We start from the raw sequence: 22,568 nt of genomic DNA, 5'->3' as shown, positions 1-22,568 counted from the left end.
GAACTTAAAAAGGAGAACAACTTTCTGAGAGAAGCCTTACTAGACATACAAACTAGATCAATGAGAGAAAATCTAGTACTTACGGGTATCCAGGAAAAATAGGGAGAGATTACAGAAAAAATTGTGAAGGGCTTCTTTCTTACAGCACTTAAAATTCCACTCGAGGCTGTCAAAATCCAACTCGAACGTGTACACCGTTTTGGACAAAGAGGACAGAGATATGAGCGTCCAATCGTTGCCAAATGTGCTTTTTTTAAGGATAAAGTAATGGTTAAAAGCCTAGGTAAAAGACTTGCCAACCCTATGTGTTCACAAAATAATCAAAGGTCTGACTGCACGGAAATGCTTGGGAAAAATGGTTACAACGGGGGACCAGAGTGTTTGTGTCTCAAGTGAAGAGGGTGGATCTGATCTCCATCACCTAGGACTTGACATAGATTCAATAGATTAATCAAATCTCACATTGTTGTCAATTTTTTGCTCAATCTTGCATGCTTTCTCAAACAACTGTAACTGTATATGCATTCGTAAATCAGGACCTTTCTTGAGTTGGGCTCTGGGATGTAACAACTGTTGAGCATCTGATTTTATGGTTGATTGTGGAGGAAAGGGGTTGAGTGTGTTAGAGTATGTGCCTGTGTTTATCCCACATATGTTGCAAGGGGGTAAGGATGTTAGGGAGAATATAGGATGAACCACAATAATTGTTTGCTAAAATAATAATTGCTTGACAAAAATGTAATGTAATACAATGGCAATCTGGGTTATAGGTTAAAATCCTATGCATTACCTGCTGAAATTATTACGCATATTAATTGATAATGATGGAAAATAAGATATGCAAGATATTTGAATAAAAAAATAGCTACATTTGAATTGTAAATAGCTACACACAGTGGGGAGAACAAGTATTTGATACACTGCTGATTTTGCAGGTTTTCCTACTTACAAAGCATGTAGAGGTCTGTCATTTTTATCATAGGTACACTTCAACTGTGAGAGACGGAATCTAAAACAAAAATCCAGAAAATCACATTGTATGCTTTTTAAGTAATTAATTTGCATTTTATTGCATGACATAAGTATTTGATACATCAGAAAAGCAGAACTTAATATTTGGTACAGAAACCTTTGTTTGCAATTACAGAGATCATACGTTTCCTGTAGGTCTTGACCAGGTTTGCACACACTGCAGCAGGGATTTTGGCCCACTCTTCCATACAGACCTTCTCCAGATCCTTCAGGTTTCGGGGCTGTCGCTGGGCAATACAGACTTTGAGCTCCCTCCAAAGATTTTCTATTGGGTTCAGGTCTGGAGACTGGCTAGGCTACTCCAGGACCTTGAGATGCTCCTTACGGAGCCACTCCTTAGTTGCCCTGGCTGTGTGTTTCGGGTCGTTGTCATGCTGGAAGACCCAGCCACGACCCATCTTCAATGCTCTTACTGAGGGAAGGAGGTTGTTGGCCAAGATCTCGTGATACATAGCCCCATCCATCCTCCACTCAATACGGTGCAGTCGTCCTGTCCCCTTTGCAGAAAAGCATCCCCAAAGAATGATGTTTCCACCTCCATGCTTCACGGTTGGGATGGTGTTCTTGGGGTTGTACTCATCCTTCTTCTTCCTCCAAACACGGCGAGTGGAGTTTAGACCAAAAAGTTCAATTTCTGTCTCTTCAGACCACATGACCATCTCCCATTCCTCCTCTGGATCATCCAGATGGTCATTGGCAAACTTCAGACGGGCCTGGACATGCGCTGGCTTGAGCAGGGGGACCTTGCGTGCGCTGCAGGATTTGAATCCATGCCGGCGTAGTGTGTTACTAATGGTTTTCTTTGAGACTGTGGTCCCAGCTCTCTTCAGGTCATTGACCAGGTCCTGCTGTGTAGTTCTGGGCTGATCCCTCACCTTTCCCATGATCTGCTAAATGACTAAAATGTAAAATGTATCATTGATTCCCCACAAGGTGAGATCTTGCATGGAGCCCCAGACCGAGGGTGATTGACCGTCATCTTGAACTTCTTCCATTTTCTAATAATTGCGCCAACAGTTGTTGCCTTCTCACCAAGCTGCTTGCATATTGTCCTGTAGCCCATCACAGCCTTGTGCAGGTCTACAATTTTATCCATGATGTCCTTACACAGCTCTCTGGTCTTGGCCATTGTGGAGAGGTTAGAGTCTGTTTAATTGAGTGTGTGGACAGGTGTCTTTTATACAGGTAACGAGTTCAAACAGGTGCAGTTAATACAGGTAATGAGTGGAGAACAGGAGGGCTTCTTAAAGAAAAACTAACAGGTCTGTGAGAGCCGGAATTCTTACTGGTTGGTAGGTGATCAAATACTTATGTCATGCAATAAAATGCAAATTAATTACTTAAAAATGTGATTTCTGGATTTGTTTTAGATTCCGTCTCTCACAGTTGAAGTGTACCTATGATAAATATTACAGACCTCTACATGCTTTGTAAGTAGGAAGACCTGCAAAATCGGCAGTGTATCAAATACTTCTTCTCCCCACTGTATATATATTGAGGTGAGAGCATTGGAAATGAACTGCTTCTGTTTTGTGGGTGGCACTGTGTGCTGTTTTCAATGGATGGGTTAAGGCCTCTCGGGGCCCTAGGGATCCGGAGGGACGGGGGTGGTATGCCGATCACTGGGATGACGGCCCAACTTGGGATGGGGAGGGGACTTTAGCGGGGGAATTAGTGGAGAACAATTGGAGGGTTACCTAGTAGAAATGCAAATATAATGGTACAGCTATATGGACACTCAATCACTATGGTATTTTTTATTGGTAAATTTACAAATATATATATATATATATATATATATATAGATAAATAGATTTGAAACTTGTATCTCATTATGGTATATGGTGAAATAAGTATAGCCAGTTATAAAAAAAGAATGGGGGGGGGAGAAATATACTTCTCTCATGGGCAAAGAAACTCAATAGGGGTGATGATATTAATTAACAGTAATTGCAAATTGTCCAAACAGATACGCAAGGTAGATGGATTATTTTAAATATGTTATTGGACCATAAACAGATATGGCTCATTAACCTTTACGGAGCAAATAATGATGATCCACACTTCTTTGACAATATATATATATATATATAATAAATGATCAACCCTGCAAGCAATTCAAGACTATATTATTATGGTGGGAGATTATAATACTGTTTTAAATAGCTCAATGGACCGTAAAGGAAAGCGCACTACAAACAATCACCCACATGCTCTTAAGGAAATCGTGAATGTCATGGATACATTAGAACTAGTCGATATATGGAGGCTTAAATATCCGGATCTAGTGAGATATTCATGGCGGAGACTCAATCAAGCTAGTCGTCTTGACTTCTTTCTTATGTCATTCTCGTTGGCACCAAAAGTTTTAAAAGTGTTGATAGGGGACAGAATGCGGTTGGACCATCATATAATTGGCATATACATTACTCTTACTGAATTTCCACGTGGGCGAGGATATTGGAAATGTAATCAAAGCCTATTGGATGATAACTTGTTTTTAACTAGGACAGAGGAATTTATAACTGATTTTTTCCGACCATAACATAGGTACAGCAAATCCCCTTATTGTATGGGACTCCTTTAAATGTGCCTTTTAGAGGCCAAGCAATTCAGTACTCATCTCGAAAACAAAAGCAATTTAGGTCAAGAGTCCATACTAACAAAGGAAATAGAAGGTCTAACAGAACAGATGGATAGCAATAAAAACTAACATAGAGGCTCAGAATAAATTAGAGGAAAATTTTAAAATAAATGGAGAAACTTATTCAAGAATGATCAAGTGTAATATATTATTAAAATAAAGCAAACTGGATGGAATATGGGGAAAAATGCACCAAATTATTTTTAAAAACTTCAACATAGGAATGCTACCAAAAAATAATTTACTGAAACAGGTTACAAATGATGGAGTCACCCATGATTCACCAAATTATATTTTGAAGGAGGAAACAAAGTACTTTAAGCATATGTTTTCGTTTCAGTCGCCTCCATCTCCACTAACTGAAGCTAATTGTAGAGATTTTTTTCTTCTATTGATAATGTAAAATTAACAGCCATACAGAAAGACTCGCGAAATGTCAGAGGTACTTCTGGATGCAATTAAAGACTTTAAGTCCGGGAAAACTCTAGGGTTGGATGGCATACCAGTCGAGGTATACCAAACCTTTTTTGAAATACTCAGAGGACCGTTATTAGCATGTTTTAACCACTCCTATGTAAATGGTAGATTATCAGACACTCAAGAAGGTCTGATTTTCATTATTACTGAAACAGGATACAAGTGGAAAATATAAAGATTCAGTCCATTAAAAAAATTGGAGGCCCCTTACACTTCAGTGTTGTGATGCAAAATGTATAGCGCATAGAATTAAAAAGGTATTGTCGGACATTATTTATTCTAATCAGACAGGTTTTTTACATGGACGATACATTGGAGATAATATAAGGCAAGTACTGCAAACAATAGAACACTATGAAAAAATCTGGAAAACCAGGCCTGTTATTCATAGCAGACTTTGAAATGGCATTTGATAAAGTACGACTGGGGTTTATATATAAATGCCTGGAGCATTTCAATTTTGGAGAATCTCTTATGAAATGGGTTAAAATCATGTATAGTAACCCTAGGTGTAAAATAGTAAATAATGGCTATTTCTCAGAAAGTTTTAAACTGTCAATAGGAGTGAAACAAGGTTGTCTACTATCGGCATATCTATTTATTATGGCCATCGAGATGTTAGCTATTAAAATCAGATCCAACAATAATATCAAGGGATTAGAAATCCAGGGCTTAAAAACAAAGGCGTCATTGTACGCTGATTCATGTTTTCTTTTAAATCCACTATTTGCTTATGGTCTTGCCTATGCCTAGTGAACAGTTAAAAAAAAAAAAATTCTATGAGAAAAAAATATTCCATTTTATTTGGAACGGCAAGGCAGACAAAATTAAACGGGCCTATTTATATAATGAAAATGATTAAATATTCAATTATTAAATATCACTAAAAGCTTCAGTCATACAAAAGTTATACATAAATCCGAACTGGTTCTCTAGCAAATTAGTAAGATTGTCTCACCCAATGTTCAAGAATGGCCTTTTTCCCTTTATTCAGATTACAACTCTCACTTTCAGTTATTTGAAAAGGATATCATCTCCCAAATATCACTATTTCTAAAACAAGCCGTAGAAAGTTGGTTGCAATTTCAATTTAATCCTCCAGAAACGACAGAACAAATAATGCAACAAATATTGTGGTTAAACTCAAATATACTAATTGATAAAACACTTTTTTTTTTGACAAAATGTTTTTTAAAAGGTATAATCTTCGTAAATGATATCATCGGTAGGACTGGTGGAGCTATGTCGCACATGCAGCTAACAAAAACACATGGAAATGTCTGCTCTACCCAAGATTACAACCAAATAATTGCAGCATTACCGCAAAAATGGAAGGGGGAAAGTGGAAGGGGGAAAAAGTAAGGAACCTGTCTGTCGGCCTTGCATTAAAGAACATAATTGGTTAAAGAAAATTGTGATAAATAAAAAAGTATACCAGTTTCATTTAAGGACCAAAGGATTGACAGCCGTCCCATATAGATTGCAAAATAGTTGAAGAGATTTTTGATGTACAGATCCCATGGCATAGTGTTTATGAACTGATACGCAAAACGACGCCGGATTCATAACTTAAAATTGTTCACTTTAAATTATTATATACAATTCTTGCTACCAATAGAATGTTATTTATATGGGGTATACAATCTTCCCAGCTCTGCAGATTTTGCTGCGAAGATAAATAATAATTAGATAATTTGTTTTGGGACTGTCCATTTGTAGCTTGTGTTTGGACACAGGTCCAGGAATGGCTGAAGGATTGCAATATTTACCTGGAGCTAACCCTGCAGATAGCATTACTGGGTGATCTGAAAAGTCATAATCAATAATATAATACTTTTAGCAAAAATGTTTATTTACAATCTGTAGAAACAATGAGAATAGAAAGGTTCAGAACTTTTGTAAAGCAGTACAGTTGAAAAATATATGGCAAATAGAAATCCAATATGGATGGTGTTAAGAGAAAGATGGGTGGTGTTGAAGGATGGGACTAATAACAACTAATAACAACAAGATAACTAATGTAAAGCATACTTTCCATAATAATTATAGGTTATAAGTTGAGAGCTTTTGTGAAAGAGCACAGTTAGAAAGATATGGCATATAGAAGCAAACCGGCTGACATCATGAAAATGATTGGAGAGGTTGAGGGTAGAGGAAGTTCAGGAGTAAAAACAAACAAAATAGAATTATTGTAAAATTGACTGTCTATAAAATGTATATTGTATGTATAAGCTGGAAGTAGAGGTCTAAGCATTGTTGTTCCCTAGTTTACTCCAATTAGGGAAGGGGTGGTGGGGTTGGAAAGTAATAAAGGGAAATATATTTTTTAAAAGGATATATAATTTGCGAGAAATCAACATATTGTGGATTGGAAGTGATGCAGACATTTACATTGATGGAAGTTACAATCTTATCTGCAATATTAAAGCTGATCTACCCCCTAAAAAAAAATAGAGGGGTTTACTTGGGAATACATTATGATGATGCATTATCAAACAATATGTTGACATCACATGATCCCAGAGATATGTTTCAAATTATTTCCTATCACACCAAAAGTGAATCACTGATGTAATTTCACATTCGTTCTCCCAGTCTAGTTGAAGTGGATCGTTTTCTGATTGCGATTTCCCTCCGTGTCTGCAGGGTGTGCTGTCCTCTGAGCAGGAGGTGTTTGAGCTGGTCCCTGATGACGAGCGGCAGTGTCAGAAGTGTAAGACCACCTGTTTCCTTTCAGCTCTGACTTGTCCCTGCAGCCCAGAGCGCCTAGTCTGTCTGCACCACGCCAAGGAGCTCTGTGACTGTCCCCTGGGAAACAAGTGTCTACGGTAAGGAGTACAGCTGGGTGATATGGACAGCAATCCATATGGAACGATAAGTTCATAACAATGTGCATCAGTTTTATTATCTTTATATTTATCCTTTAAACTACTACTAGTTTAATGGTTGTAGCTATCAATTGTCCTATTAACCATCACCCATATTAACACATTTATTTCATTTCCAACTTCACATATATCTAGTATAGGCTACTTATCGTAATGAACGATGATTGGTATGGTCAGTTACAAGTGTCTCCGGTGAGAAGGAATGGATGAATGAAGTAGAGGAGTTATGAACTCTGTACTGCTCAGAAGCCCCCATAAGAGCCCACTGATGAATGATAGTTGTTTTACCTGTGAATGCATCAGTGAGAACTTGGATGTAGTTTCACTGACCCAGAGTAAATCAAATCTCCATTGAAAGTTGCTTTAATCTGGGTCAATTTAACCCCGCATAGCAATCAATATTACCGTATTTTACGCACTATAAGGCGCACTTAAAAGCCTTTAATTTTCTCCAAAAATGACTGTGCGCCTTATAATCCGGAGCGCCTTATATATGGATCAATTGGTTAATTGGTTGATCCATACTGGTTGTACACGGTGCTCAAGGCGCTCTGTCAAAATGTTTCAGTATGAAAAACCAGTAAAAACTATTTAATAATAATGAAATGTTTCACTACGACTTTGATATTCCCGTGAACCGCACTGTGGCGAAAACGGGGACCAGTACGGTGTCTGTACGCACCACAGGGAATGAGAAGTCATCCTTCACTGTAGTTCTCGCCTGCCAGGCTAATGGCCAGAAACTTCCACCCATGGTTATTTTCAAGAGGAAGACCTTGCCAAAAGAAAACTTTCCAGCCGGCGTCGTCATCAAAGCTAGCCCGAAGGGATGGATGGATGAGGAAAAGATGAGTGAGTGGCTGAGAGAAATTTACGTCAAGAGACCGGGTGGCTTTTTCCACACAGCTCCGTCCCTATTGATCTACGACTCCATGCGCGCCCATATCACCGATGCTGTCAAAAAAACAAGTGAAGCAAACTAATTCGGAGCTTGCCGTCATTCCGGGTGGATTAACTAAAGAACTCCAGCCGCTAGATATTGGTGTCAACATGGCGTTCAAAGCTAGACTGCGAGCTGCGTGGGAGCAGTGGATGACAGAAGGCGAGCACACGTTCACCAAGACGGGGAGACAGCGCCGGGCGACTTACGCCACTATCTGCCAATGGATCGTGGATGCCTGGGCTGATATATCAGTCTCAACTGTGGTCCAAGCTTTCACGAAGGCAGGAATAATCTCTGAACTGCCAGGCAACAGCAGCGACACTGACTCGGATAATGACGAGAGGGAGCCGGGCAGGTTGGATGCCGTAGTCGCCCAACTGTTCAATTCGGACACTGAAGAAGAAGAATTCGAGGGATTCGTGGACGGGGAATGAACTGAAAAAGTGAGCTTTACGTGTTATACGTAACTGAACAATATTGAGTTATACACTAACGTTTGATTTAGTGGTATCAGACTGTTTCTTTTACTACGTGTTTACTGAATCAGGGAAAAGTTCCCCTCCACGTTTGGGAGAAGAGTGAGCAAGGCTGGGAGATATTGTTAATATGCACATTAACGTTTGAACAATGTTACCATGGGAGTGAACGGAGTTGTCAGAACGCTTAATAAAATTTGACTTTATCTGACTTTTTTGTTGACATTCCCTTTAGCACAGCTCCATCTAGTGGATGCATAACGCAACCCCAGTCAAACGTTTGACTGCAGTATCTTCTATTCTATGCGCCTTATAATCCGGTGCGCCCTATATATGAAAACAGTTCTAAAATAGGCCATTCATTGAAGGTGTGCCTTATAATCCGGTGCGCCTTATAGTGCGGAAAATACGGTAAATAGATGCTGACACTCCTGTCTCTTTGTATTCCAGCTACCGGTATGATCTGGAGGAGTTTCCCTCCATGCTGTATGGGGTGAAGTCCAGAGCCCAGTCCTATGACACCTGGGCCAAGCGGGTCACTGAGGCCTTGGCTGCTGACCACAAGAACAAGAAAGGTAGGAGGACTATCTGTACTGTAATGGCAGAAATACTCTGCACAATATTAGAACAATTGTACTACGATTCCCCTTGCCTCATGTGTCTCTCTCTCCTCTATTCTTCTATCTTTCTCTCCTGTCTGTCTGTGTCTATATCCCTCTCCCTTTGTCAGACCTGATAGAGTTGAAGGTTCTTCTGGAGGATGCAGAGGACAGGAAGTACCCAGAGAACAGTCTGTTCCGTCGGCTCAGAGAGATGGTGAAGGAGGCCGAAACCTGCTCCTCTGTGGCCCAGCTACTGCTCAGCCGCAAGCAGAGACACAGGTCAGTAGAGTACACACACACACACACACACACACACTGCTATGTCACACTAAAGTTTTATGTCCCTGTTCTCTTCCCTTCTCCCAAATTGTGCACTTACACACTCTACACCAAGGAATTAAAAGCATTGGATTGGTGCAAGCGTTCTCCTTCATTGTTTTTACACCGTTGCATCTGTGAGGGAGAGTGTGCTAGTGCACACTTTGGGAGAAGGGTAGCAAATCGGGACATAACCTAAAGCACCATTTAACATTTATCCCCCTACCTGTGAGTAATAAATCAACTCAATGTATTTCTCTCTGTATTCCAGTACCAGGCAGCGTCCAGAGAGCAGCAGGACTCGTAACAAGCTGACAGTGGAGGAGCTGAAAGTCTTCGTAGAGCAGCTGTTCAAACTGCCCTGTGTCATCGGACAGGCTCGACAGGTCAAAGTAAGTCCCAACCTAATACAGTCACTGGCCATTCTAAACAGATGTACAGTAAATCTCCTCCTCTGACATCCTACTCTATTTGTATTACATCACTGAAGTTGACCTGTCCCCAAACCAGTATTTATTGATTAGTAGTCCTTGATTGTTAGTATATAACACCATATCCTTCATCCCTCTCTCCCTCCCTCTCCAGGAGTTACTAGAGAATGTGGAGGATTTCCATGAGAGAGCCCAGGTAGCCCTGGCTGACGAGCTGCCTGACTCCTCCAAGCTGCAGGCCCTGCTAGACCTGGGTGGAGGTCTGGATGTGGAACTACCTGAACTGCCCAGGCTCAAACAGGAGCTGCAGCAGGGCCGCTGGCTGGATGAGGTGATGACTGATGATATTATTGTACATTAGCGTAGTGTTTTACCTCATAGTTTGTGTGCTTTCTTAAGCAGTCTAAAAGTATTTATTCTGGGAGTGGAAAAATATTACATTGAAACGTTTTGTTATGATTAGGTGCGTGTGACGCTGGCAGAGCCCCACCGGGTGACCCTGGAGCTGATGAAGCGGCTGATAGACTCGGGGGTGGGGCTGGCACCACACCATGCTGTGGAGAAGGCCATGGCTGAGTTGCAGGAGATACTCACTGTGTCAGAAAGATGGGAGGACAAGGCCCGCGCATGCCTACAGGCCAGGTAATGATGAAGAGACACATTACACACCTATAGTACAGTTCTCTCATCTGCCTACAGGCCAGGTAAATGAGAATATGATAATGCAGTTCTTAAGTCACTTGCCTATAGCTTTGGTGTCATGCTTGGGTTGTGTTCAATGGGGTACACCTTCACAAAAATGTTCAGGTAGTACCTCCTGGTTTCACTCAGTTTCAAAACTTTTCTGAACGTGACCCAATTCCTGTTTAGCATATTGCATCAAAGGATGCCTGTAACTGTGAGATGAATGTCCCTTAATCCATTATTTATTGTCTCTCTCCTCCCCCAGGCCTCGGCACGGCATGCTAACCCTGGAGAGCATTGTGATAGAGGCCAGGAACATCCCGGCCTACCTGCCCAACATCCTGGCCCTCCGAGAGGCTCTGCACAAGGCCAAGGAGTGGAGCGCCAAGGTGGATGCCATTCAGGTAGTGTCGCGTCGCATGGTAATTACTGATGAGTATAGATTCAATTTGTGATATATATGGATGTAGCTACAGTATAGGCAGGCATCTCTCAATATTTGTCTGTGATGCGCTCGGCTCTGTTTTATGCGCAATGGAATGGCCTGGTCATTTTTTAGAAGCTTACATTAGCTAGGTTTCCATCAATTTGTCGAAAGATTTTCAAGCGGGGGCCTCCCGAGTGGCGCAACGGTCTAAGGCACTGCATCGAAGTGCTTGAGGCATCACTACAGCCTCGGGTTCAATCCCAGGCTGTGTCACAGCTGGCCGTGACCGGGAGACCCATGAGGTGGCACACAATTGGCCCAGCGTCGTCCGGGTTAGGGGGGGGTTTGGCTGGCCGGGATTTCCTTGTCGACGTGCCAAGGCAGAAGCTACTCTTCCTGGGGTCCAGCAGAATTAAGGCAGTTCATACAATTTTAAAAACATTACAATACATTCACAGATTTCACAACACACTGTGTGCCCTCAGGCCCCTACTCCACCACTACCACATATCTACAGTACATATAGTAAATCCATGTGTACGTGTGTGTATAGTGCGTATGTTATCGTGTGTATGCATGTGTCTGCGCCTATGTTTGTGTTGCTTCACAGTCCCCGCTGTTCCATAAGGTGTTTTTTAAATCAAATTTTACTACTTGCATCAGTTACTTGATGTGGAATAGAGTTCCATATAGTCATGGCTCTAGGTAGTACTGTGCGCTTCCCATAGTCTGTTCTGGACTTGGGTACTGTGAAGAGACCTCTGGTGGCATGTCTTGTGTGGTATGCATGGGTGATCGAGCTGTGCGCCAGTAGCTCAAACAGACAGCTCAGTGCACCCAACATGTCAATAGTGATGAAGTCAATCTCTCCTCCACTTTGAGCCAGGAGAGATCGACATGCATATTATTAATATTAGCTCTCTGTGTACATCCAAGGGCAAGCCGTGCTGCCCTGTTCTGAGCCAATTGCAATTTTCCTAAGTCCTTTTTTGTGGCACCTGACCATACGACTAAACAGTAGTCCAGGTGTGACAAAACTAGAGCCTCTAGGACCTGCCTTGTTGATAGTGCTGTTAAGAAGGTAGAGCTGTGCTTTTATTATGGACATACTTCTCCCCATCTTAGCTACTGTTGTATCAATATGTTTTGACCATGAGAGTTTAAAATCCAGGGTTATTCCAAGCAGTTTAGTCACCTCAACTTGCTCAATTTCCACATTAATTATTACAAGATTTAATTGAGATTTAGGGTTTAGTGAATGATTTGTCCCAAATACAATGCTTTTAGTTTGATAAATATTTAGGACTCTTATTCCTTGCCACCCACTCTGAAACTAACTGCAACTCTTTGTTAGCTGACATGTATAGTGTTGAGTCATCCGCATACATAGACACTCCGGCTTTACTCAAAGCCAGTGGCATGTCATTAGTAAAGATTGAAAGATGTAATGGGCCTACACAGCTGCCCTGGGGAATTCCTGATTCTACCTGGATTATGTTGGAGAGGCTTCCATTAAAGAACACCGTCTGTGTTCTGTTAGACAGGTAACTGTATCCACAATATAGCAGGTGGAGTAAAACCATAACACATACTTTTTCCAGCAGCAGACTATGATCAATAATGTCAAAAGCCGCACTGAAGTCTAACAAAATGGGATGTGCTTTATGATGAGATTATGGATAAGAGCGAGATCATTTTTATTTATTGACAGCCAAGCACCGATCACCAGCATAAAATTAAGACCTTCAATATTTATTGGAGAGAAGCATCATACTCATAATCACTGTGCACTTTCCCCACCCTGTGAAGTTCATAATTTATTAAATGTATTTAATCTGTAGCCTAATAAACTGTGCAGTGTGCATGCTTTTCCAAGTCATAGTGGGAGGACCACACAACCATATTATCTTGTGTCTACAAGTTTACTGCGACATGATGGTTATACCATCAACAAATCCGCATCAAAGCGTTTCCACTGCATTTGTCGCATGATCTATTTCACCGACAAAACAAGTATCCCCTGTCTAGCATATTTTGTTCTGTCGACATTTGGAAAGTTTACAGGTATAAATACTGTTTTCATCAGGACTGTTGTGAGTTTTTGTTTTTTTATCCGACAGGAACTTTACTTGCATATAAATAGTTGGTTATTGTTACCAGATAAGTTTGTAATTTTTCTTGTCGTCAGAACATGAATGATACATGTGAATGGGAAGGTTCATACTGTGCTATGCATTACGTGCTTTAATTTCTTTTGACAATGATGATTAATTTCCCTGTATTGATCCCCTGTGTGACTCACTCCCTCCAGAGTGGCAGTAACTATGCATACCTGGAGCAGCTGGAGAGCCTGCTGGCGAGGGGTCGCTCAATCCCCGTCCGGCTTGACCCCCTGCCACAGGTCGAATCGCAGGTGGCCTCGGCCCGCGCCTGGAGGGAGAGGACTGCACGTACCTTCCTCAAGAAGAACTCCACCTACACCCTGCTACAGGTAAGGCATAATACCCTGGGTTGGGCTGTACCTAGGCACTGAGAAATAATGGATGAGTATGTCGCTGAGAATAGTGGTTTGAAAGATTTTTTCCAACCAAGCAGCCCTTTTCAGGCTATGCTGACCCCAGAGTGCAATATGAGATATTTGCGTAAGCTATGTAGAATGGTGCAGAAGTTGGTGGACCACCATACGCAGATTGTTGTGAATTCCATCTGTCTAAACTGTAGGTAGTTGGGAATAGGACCAATATTATCATAGGACTAGTAGTTTGATAACATCTGTGCTAATCTCTATTCTCTGTGTGTTGTCTCTCTTAGGTCCTTAGTCCGCGTGTGGATATTGGTATCTACGGCAACAGCAAGAGCAAACGCAAACGAGTCAAGGAGCTCCTTGAGAAGGAGAGAGAAGGTCTGGACCTGGAGGGTCTCAGCGACCTGGACGAGAGTTACGAAGACGCCTGCGACCCGGCCACCGTCGTAGCAGCATTCAAATCCAAGGAGCAGAAAGAGGTTGAGGCCATCCACTCCCTCCGAGCCGCCAACCTGGCTAAGATGGCCATGGCTGACCGTATCGAGGAGGTCAAGTTCTGTCTGTGTCGTAAGACTGCCAGCGGGTTTATGCTGCAGTGTGAACTCTGCAAGGACTGGTTCCACGGAGCCTGCGTGCCGTTACCGAAAACGGGCTCCCAGAAGAAGCTCGTGGGCTCGGCCGGTTGGCAGAGCAACAGCAAGGAGGCCAAGTTCCTGTGCCCGTTGTGCCAGCGGTCGCGTCGGCCGCGTCTGGAGACCATCCTGTCTCTCCTGGTGTCCCTCCAGAAGCTGCCGGTGCGTCTGCCCGAGGGGGAGGCCCTACAGTGCCTGACGGAGAGGGCCATGGGCTGGCAGGTAGGGATGACTTCAAGTTTTCAGAATCAATTATTTGATGGTTGCTAGGCTTGATTAATCAAAGTTTGGTTTATAATCTGAGTTTTCCCTGCAAAACATAAGAAGTATATATATGTGCAAGGGTGAAAAGCCACGCATATGCTGAATCAAAACATAATCTTGTTTATTTAAATGCGTCAATGGAATCGATTAATCTAATTCATCTCTACTTGCAGGACCGCGCCAGGCAGGCCCTGGCTACAGACGAGCTGTCCTCGGCCCTGGCCAAGCTGTCGGTGCTCAGTCAGAGGATGGTAGAACAGGCTGCCCGGGAGAAGACAGAGAAGATCATCAACGCTGAGCTGCAGAAGGCTGCCGCAAACCCAGACCTGCAGGTAAGAGATTAATGCTGCCGTATGGTACTCAGAGCCATGTATAGAGAGAGTTTGGAGGCGCTAACATGGCGTCCAGTGTAAAAGTTGGCCATTATCTCTCTTTATTGCTCTCATGATCAGTCATTCCTCTAAACAAGATGCTCAGGGATAAGGTAGGTCAAGAGACTGATGTTTTTTTAATGTCCTCTCCTTCTCTTCCTTCTTGTTTGTTCAGTGCATTAGAGAGCGAAAAACAGAGAGATTGGTTCCACAGTAGTGATATTACTACTGATGAGAAGTAACAGAATGACTGTGGACTTCTGTTCTCTCCGTAGGGTCACATCCAGACGTTCCAGCAGGCAGGGTTCAGCAGGGCAGCGTCGCCACGCCAGTCTGTCGACTACGATGACGAGGAGACGGACTCAGACGAGGACATCAGGGAAACCTATGGCTACGACATGAAGGTACTGTGGTGTGGCCTATGGAGAGTTTTCTCAAACATCAGTTTTTTTAAATATCAAAAATACCTGTTGAATCAATTAAAATAAAACCAAAAACTACTGTATAGCTGCTAGTTTTCTATAGGCAATGTTTTAGCAGGAGTAACAAAGCCAGTAAAACATTACTATTCAATTTATCTCATGCAAAGACACAGCACTTAGCAAATCCTGCTTTTCTAGCACTGTGTCCTCACCTGCCCCACTTTCTCACGTTCTCTCTCGCACGCTCTCTCGCTGTCTCTCTGTGTGTGTGTGTGTGTCAGGACCCAGGTGAGGTGAAGCCGTACCTGTTTTGTGATGAGGAGATCCCTGTCAAGTCAGAGGAAGTAGTCAGTCACATGTGGCCCACCACACCCTCCTTCTGCGCTGAACACGCCTATTCCTCTGCCTCCAAGTCCTGCCCGCAGAGTAAGACATGGCATGTAATCTATGGCTACGCAAACTCTGTCTCCCTGTTATACTTAAAAATAGTAACTTATAAATGTGTCATCCATTCAATGTTCTGGAGTATTGTTTTATTTTCCTTATGTGAATTGTCTTTGGGACCTTATTTAGAAACGAGAATGTCAAGGTACAGAAAGCTATACATGTAAATGTAGGTATTGAGAAGGTAAATGTGTGTTTCATTGGTTGATTGATGAATCCTTCTCTCCCTCTACCCTCCAGACCAGGGCACCCCCAGGAAGCAGCCCAGAAAGACCCCACTGGTGCCCCGCTCCCTGGAGCCCCCTGTGCTGGAGCTGTCCCCCCCGGCCAAGGCCCAGCTGGAGGAGCTGATGATGGTGGGGGACCTGCTTGAGGTGTCCCTGGACGAGACCCAGCACACCTGGAGGATCCTGGAGGCCACACACCCTCCCTCTGAGGAGAGGTTCCTACAGGTCATGGAGGTAGGAGAGAGGCACTGGTGTGTATACACTTATACTGAACAAAAATATAAACGCAACATGTAAAGTGACAGGTGTGGCATATCAAGAAGCTGATTTAAAAAGCATGATCATTACGCAGGTTTGGACACACCTACTCATTCAAGGGTTTTGCTGGGGACAATAAAAGGCCACTCTAATGTGCAGTTTTGTCACACAACACAATGCCACAGATGTCTCAAGTTTTGAGGGAGCGTGCTATTGGCATGCTGACTGAAGGACTGTCCACCAGACCTGTTGCCAGAGAATTGAAAGGTTCTTTACCACAACCACACAACCGAAGAATTTCTACACAAACTGTCTCAGGGAAGCTCATCTGCGGGCTCGTCGTCCTCACCAGGGTCTTGACCTGACTGCAGTTCGGCGGCATAACCGACTTCAGTGGGCAAATGCTCACCTTCGATTGCCACTGGCATGCTGGAGAAGTGTGCTCTTCACGGATGAATCCCGGTTTCAACTGTACGGGGCAGATGGCAGACAGCGTGTATGGTGTCGTGTGGGCGAGCAGTTTGCTAATGTCAACATTGTGAACAGAGTGACCCATAGTGGCGGTAGGATTATGGTATGAGCAGGCATAAGCAACGGACAATGAACACAATTGCATTTTATCGATGGCAATTTGAATGCACAGAGATACCGTGACAAGATCCTTAGGCCCAATGTCGTGCCATTTATCCGCCACATCACCTCATGTATCAGCATGATAATGCATGGCCCCATGTTGCAAAGATCTGTACACAAATCCTGGAAGCTGAAAATGTCCCAGTTCTTCCATGGCCTGCATACTCACCAGACATGTCACCCATTGAGCATGTTTGGAATGTTCTGGATCGACGTGTACGACTGCGCTTACAGTTCCCGGCAATATCCAGCAACTTTGCACAGCCATTGAAGAGGAGTGGGACAAAATTCCACAGGCCACAATAAACCGCCTGATCAACACTATGCGAAGGAGATGTGTCACGCTGCAAGCATGAGGCAAATGGTGGTCACACCAGATAATGACTGGTTTTCTGATCCACGCCCCCTACCTTTAAAAAATATATATATCTGTGACCAACAGATGCATATCTATATTCCAGTCATGTGAAATCCATAGATTAGGGCCTAATGAATTTATTTTAATTGACTGATTTCCTAATGAACTGTAACTCAGTAAAATCTTTGAAAATGTTGCGTTTTATATTTTTGTTTAGTGTATGTTCTTTTATTTAACCAGGTTGACCCATTGAGGTCAAGGTAGACCTGGCCAAGAGGGCAGCGCCAGTAAAGAAAACACAGTCACTGGCTGAAAACACGTATGTCAGAATCTGAACTGAACATGGGTGATACTAAGGCTGGTTTACTGGAACCTGGTTAAGTTTACTTAATGGACTTAATCTCTACTGAAAGTGCTTTTATTAATTGAGCAATTTTGTCCATCCCTCTTTCCTGTCTTCCCTTCCCAGCATGACGATTCTCAGTTTGAGAAGCCGATGAAGATCAAGATGAAGGACTCTGAGAAGAAGAGGAAGAGGAAGCTGGAGAGGGCGGAGCACCAGCTTCTCATGACAGCCGTCTCCGGGGTCGGAGACATGATGCGGTCCCCCAAGTCCTCAAAGGATCAGAAACGGAGCCTCTTAGACCCGCTGGGGAAACCCAAGAAGAAGAAGCTGAAGCTGAACCCGGATAAGAACCGTGAACTGAAACAGCTGGCCAAGCGCCTGGCTAAAGCGGAGAAGGAGAGGAAGAGGAAGGAGAAAGCTGTGGTCAAGGCTGAGGCTGTCAGGGAGGGGATGGAGAAGAGTAAAGAGAAGAAGATCCTGGATATACCGTCGAAATACGACTGGTCCGGAGCTGAGGACTCCAATGATGAAAACGCAGTCTGTGCGTCCAGTAACTGTATGAGACCCTGCAAGGACAAGGTGAGAGCAACACGAGAAGCATATACACAGCTGTGTGTGTGTGTATTGTCCCAAATCAACCCCTATCTCCAGTATACACTACTTGATGCACATTTCAAAATAACTGGAGGGGTGTAATGGTCAGAACACCTAGGTGGGGCTATTATTGTGTCTATGGGTACAACCTCAGCCTAGGGATTCTGTCCTGGTATTCAAATGTCCCATCCAGACCAACTGACTGAGACCATTCATTTGCCTGCAGAGGGCAGTGCATCTTCTGTAGTTGTCGTCAGACCTTGAATATAGCCTAAGGAGCATTTTTGGACATGGGGCTCATTTGAGAGAGGATGTAGCGACTCAAAATCGATCTGACAGATGATTTATAGGTGTGAGTGTTTATTGGTTAACAGGGTGCAGCAGAGGTCAGTGTGTGGCCTGAGAGGGCGTGCCCTATCAGAAACACAAGTCTGTTTTTGACCCAAGTACAAGTAGAGATGCATAGGCAAAATGTCAAATTCAGTCAATGGAATAGAACCTACTCCTAAGTGTCCTTACCAAGAAGAAGGTCCTATTTTAAGAAATTGTATAATTCTATAAATACACAGAACCAGTCAAAAGTTTGGACACACCTACTCATTCAAGGGTTTTTCTTTATTTTTTAGAATAATAGTGAAGACATCAAAACTATGAAATAACACATATGGAATCATGTAGTAACCAAAAAAGTGTTAAACAAATCAAAATATATTTATATTTGAGAGCCACCCTTTGCCTTGATTACAACTTTGCACACTCTTGGCATTCTCTCAACCAGCTTCATGAGGTAGTCACCTGGAATCCATTTCAATTAACAGGTGTGCCTTCTTAAAAGTTAATTTGTGGAATTTCTTTCCTTAATGCGTTTGAGCCAATCAGTTGTGACAAGGTAGGGGGGGTATACAGAAGATAGCCCTATTTGGTAAAAGACCAAGTCCAAATTATGGCAAGAACAGCTCTAATAAGCAAAGAGAAACGACAGTCCATCATTACATTAAGACATGAAGGTCAGTCAATACCGAACATTTCAAGAACTTTTAAAGTTTCTTCAAGTGCAGTCACAAACACCATAAAGCGCTATGATGAAACTGGCTCTCATGAGGACCTCCACAGGAATGGAAGACCCAGAGTTACCTCTGCTGCAGACGATAAGTTCATTAGAGTTAACTGCACCTCAGAAATTGCAGCCCAAATAAATGCTTCACAGAGTTCAAGTAACAGACACATCTCAACATCAATTGTTCAGAGGAGACTGTGAATCAGGACTTCATGGTCGAATTGCTGCAAAGAAACCACTACTAAAGGACACCAATAATAAGAAGAAACTTGCTTGGGCCAAGAAACACGAGCAGTAGACATTAGACCGGTGGAAATTTGTCCTTTGGTGTGGAGTCCAAGTTGGAGATTTTTGGTTCTGACCGCCGTGTCTTTGTGAGACACTGTGTGGGTGAACGGATGATCTCTGCATGTGTATTTCCCACTGTGAAGCATGGAGGAGGAGGAGGTGTTATGGTGTGGGAGTGCTTTGCTGGTGACACTGTCTGTGATTTATTTAGAATTCAAGACACACTTAACCAGCATGGCTACCACATCATTCTACAGCGATACGCCATCCCATCTGGTTTGGGCTTAGTGGGACTATCATTTGTTTTTCAACAGGACAATGACCCAACACACCTCCAGGCTATTTTACCAAGAAGGAGAGTGATGGAGTGCTGCATCAGATGACCTGGCCTCCACAATCAACTGACCTCAACCAAATTGAGATGGTTTGGGATGAGTCGGACCGCAGAATGAAGGAAAAGCAGCCAACAAGTGCTCAGCATATGTGGGAACTCCTTCAAGACGGTTGGAAAAGCATTCCAGGTGAATCTGGTTGAGAGAATGCCAACAGTGTGCAAAGCCGTCATCCCGGCAAAGTGTGTCTATTTGAAGAATCTGAAATATAAAATATATTTTGATTTGTTTAACACTTTTTCTTGGTTACTACATGATACCATATGTGTTATTTCATAGTTTTGATGTCTTCACTATTATTATTATTATACAATGTAGAAAATAGTAAAAATAAAGAAAAACCCTTGAATGAGTAGGTGTTCTAAAACTTTTCACTGGTAGTGTAGTTTGTATATAATTTCTTAAACTATATCTATTACATTAAGATCAACATTTCATTCTACCGTTCACCCATAATTTTGGGAAACACTGACTGTTTTTACAAATAAATCATTGGACATTTATGCGAATAAGATGTTTCATTTTTAAGTCTTCCACAGCAATCTCCTCTCTTAGTATATCACAATCACGTTTACAAACTGTCTTACAAAGTTTGAATACTTTCCTTTAGGAGGTTAAATGATATTAGCTCTATTCAGAGCAAAAACTGAATGTCTCACTTTGTATTTTTGTTTGCTGACTATGATGCAGAGCTAAGTATGCCGAGTTAATATTGGGCACTGTGACGCAAACCTCTTTGGAAGTGAGCATCATGAAATAATTTAATATCAACAGTTAGTAACAGCACTGGAACACCTTAAAGAGAGTTACATATAACGTATTATGTGCTGTTGGATGACTGTAAATTAGTCAGTAAGTCAATGAGTAGCCTAACCACCCTCCCAGTCCTACCCATCCATGTGCTCTCAGAGCACATCAGAGGCATGGTGATATCCTCCAGCTTAACAGAACTTGAAGGCGGACTGTATTGTATTATGCTTAAATGCACCATAATAAAATGCAACATAATTATCATGCTTATTATACATACTTCATGTACATAATGCTATATTCCTTTTAAAAACGTAAATCATCTACAAGTATAACGCTTGTGAATCTGAGCACTAGCTGATGATATTATGTCCTGATTTAAGCAGAATGTGTGTATGTCTCCCTTCCCTTTGTCAGGTGGACTGGGTTCAGTGCGATGGCGGCTGTGACGAGTGGTTCCACCAGGTGTGTGTGGGTGTGACCTGCGAGATGGCTGAGAACGAGGACTACATCTGCATCGACTGCAACCGCAAGTCAGCCATCTTGAGTGGGGGCGTAGTTGGAAGTGTGGGCAGAGGCATGGGCATAGGAGGAGGAGGGGTTACAGCAGTGGTGAAGGTGGAGCGTGTTTGTGAGGAGCCGGTGGTGCTGGACGCGCCAGTTTGCAGTGGGCTGAGCCAGATCATTATGCCCCCCTCTATAATGATGCCCCCCTCCCAGACCCAAATGATGCAGCAACAGAAGCAGCCAGAGACTCAGGAGAGCAGCTAGCGCAGACCCAGGACAGAGACCACATGCACACACACATCCACCCGGGAAGCTCGCATCAGACCATTTGAGTCTGGATGACCCTGACCTGTTCAGACCGACAGATTTCCCTCCTCTTGACTTACTGGGTAGAGGGGCTTCAAATTAAGGGGTATCCTCAAGACTGGATGATGATACTCCCATGAGAATAATGCTACAAAGAAACGAGACCTTCAGCTAAAAGCTTGTGGTCCTGTTTGAGGAGAGCGATGTATTTTCTGCATCACAGACTAAAACTCCAGATTACCTTTTTTCCCACTCTCCCTCTCCTCTTCTCTCATGGGAACCAATTGTTGATGAGGATTTGTTTTTCTCTAATTCAGAACTGTTAAAGAAGGCCTTATAATGCAGAGCACACTGTGCACAACTAGGAATGACCATGGGCCGTTTTGTGTGTTTCTTGAGTTTGAGTTTCGGGTCTGTAACGTCCTCTACCCCCCCCCCCCCCCCCCTCTGATAATTATTTGGAGCCAATCTGCCTCAGTCCTACTACAGTCAGAAACTTCAATACAGTCATCATGAATCTGTGAAGGTGTAACACTGCGTCACAAATGGCACCCTATTCCCTATGTAGTGCATTACATGGGCTCTGGTAAAAAGGAGTGCACTATAAAGGGAATAGGTTGCCATTTGTGACGCAGTGTTACACCTTCACAGATTCATGATGACTGTACTGAGGTGGCAGATAGCCTAGCTGTTAAGAGCGTTGGGCCAGTAACCGAAAAGTCTCTGGTTCGAACCCCCTACCTGACTAGGTGAAACATTTATTGACGTGCCCTTGAGCAAGGTACTTAACCCTAATTTCTCCTGTAAGTCGATCTGGATAAGCGCGTCTGCTAAATGACAAAAATGTAAACATTCGGGATGCACATTCAGTGTCCTCTCATCTCTGCCTGGCCCCAAACAATAAATAACAGCTCCATGTAGGACTAGGAACAATGGTTGTATGTAGTGATACGTATTTATAATGTGTTTGAAGCAATTAAGTGATTGGATGTGGCTGTTTTTTGTTTTCTCACCTTTAATAAACAATTCCTAGTCAAATGAGTAAGGAGCAGCATTTGTTGTTTTATTTTCAATACCATTATAAACAATTTCCTGTTTGAGATGATTTGATATGTCAATGCCAATGTCTTACATCAGATGTCTAAACTCCCAACTACCTTTTAGATAGATTAGAGTTTTGGGTGGGTCATCAGATGGCCTTACTGTTTTAGGAGCCGTGGGTTCTAAATGTGGGATCTATGGATTCAGGCCTGTCTGTCACAACTACTTCTGG

The 22,568-nt window shown here is 42.8% G+C and overlaps 1 protein-coding gene across 1 annotated transcript in view; it reads left to right on the top strand.

The window, feature by feature from the left end:
• LOC311129135 (lysine-specific demethylase 5A-like) overlaps window positions 1-22,336 on the top strand; it is a 39,584-nt gene extending 17,248 nt beyond the window's left edge. Inside the window, exons 15-29 of the mRNA XM_084161427.1 lie at window positions 6,800-6,981; window positions 8,911-9,035; window positions 9,191-9,341; window positions 9,652-9,772; window positions 9,966-10,142; window positions 10,275-10,453; window positions 10,761-10,917; window positions 13,234-13,413; window positions 13,734-14,300; window positions 14,516-14,674; window positions 14,989-15,117; window positions 15,417-15,561; window positions 15,820-16,040; window positions 17,525-17,980; window positions 20,900-22,336. Coding sequence (XP_084017553.1) covers window positions 6,800-6,981; window positions 8,911-9,035; window positions 9,191-9,341; window positions 9,652-9,772; window positions 9,966-10,142; window positions 10,275-10,453; window positions 10,761-10,917; window positions 13,234-13,413; window positions 13,734-14,300; window positions 14,516-14,674; window positions 14,989-15,117; window positions 15,417-15,561; window positions 15,820-16,040; window positions 17,525-17,980; window positions 20,900-21,253 — 3,303 coding nt within the window. The 3' untranslated portion in view covers window positions 21,254-22,336. The remainder of the gene's footprint in view (window positions 1-6,799; window positions 6,982-8,910; window positions 9,036-9,190; window positions 9,342-9,651; window positions 9,773-9,965; window positions 10,143-10,274; window positions 10,454-10,760; window positions 10,918-13,233; window positions 13,414-13,733; window positions 14,301-14,515; window positions 14,675-14,988; window positions 15,118-15,416; window positions 15,562-15,819; window positions 16,041-17,524; window positions 17,981-20,899) is intronic.
• Window positions 22,337-22,568: the final 232 nt, after the last annotated feature.

This window comes from Coregonus lavaretus, assembly GCF_964263955.1.
Source record: "Coregonus lavaretus genome assembly, chromosome: 5".
NCBI lineage: Eukaryota > Metazoa > Chordata > Actinopteri > Salmoniformes > Salmonidae > Coregonus > Coregonus lavaretus.
The sequence above is the reverse complement of the archived record's forward strand: the minus strand, read 5'-3'. Positions and strand labels throughout refer to the sequence as shown.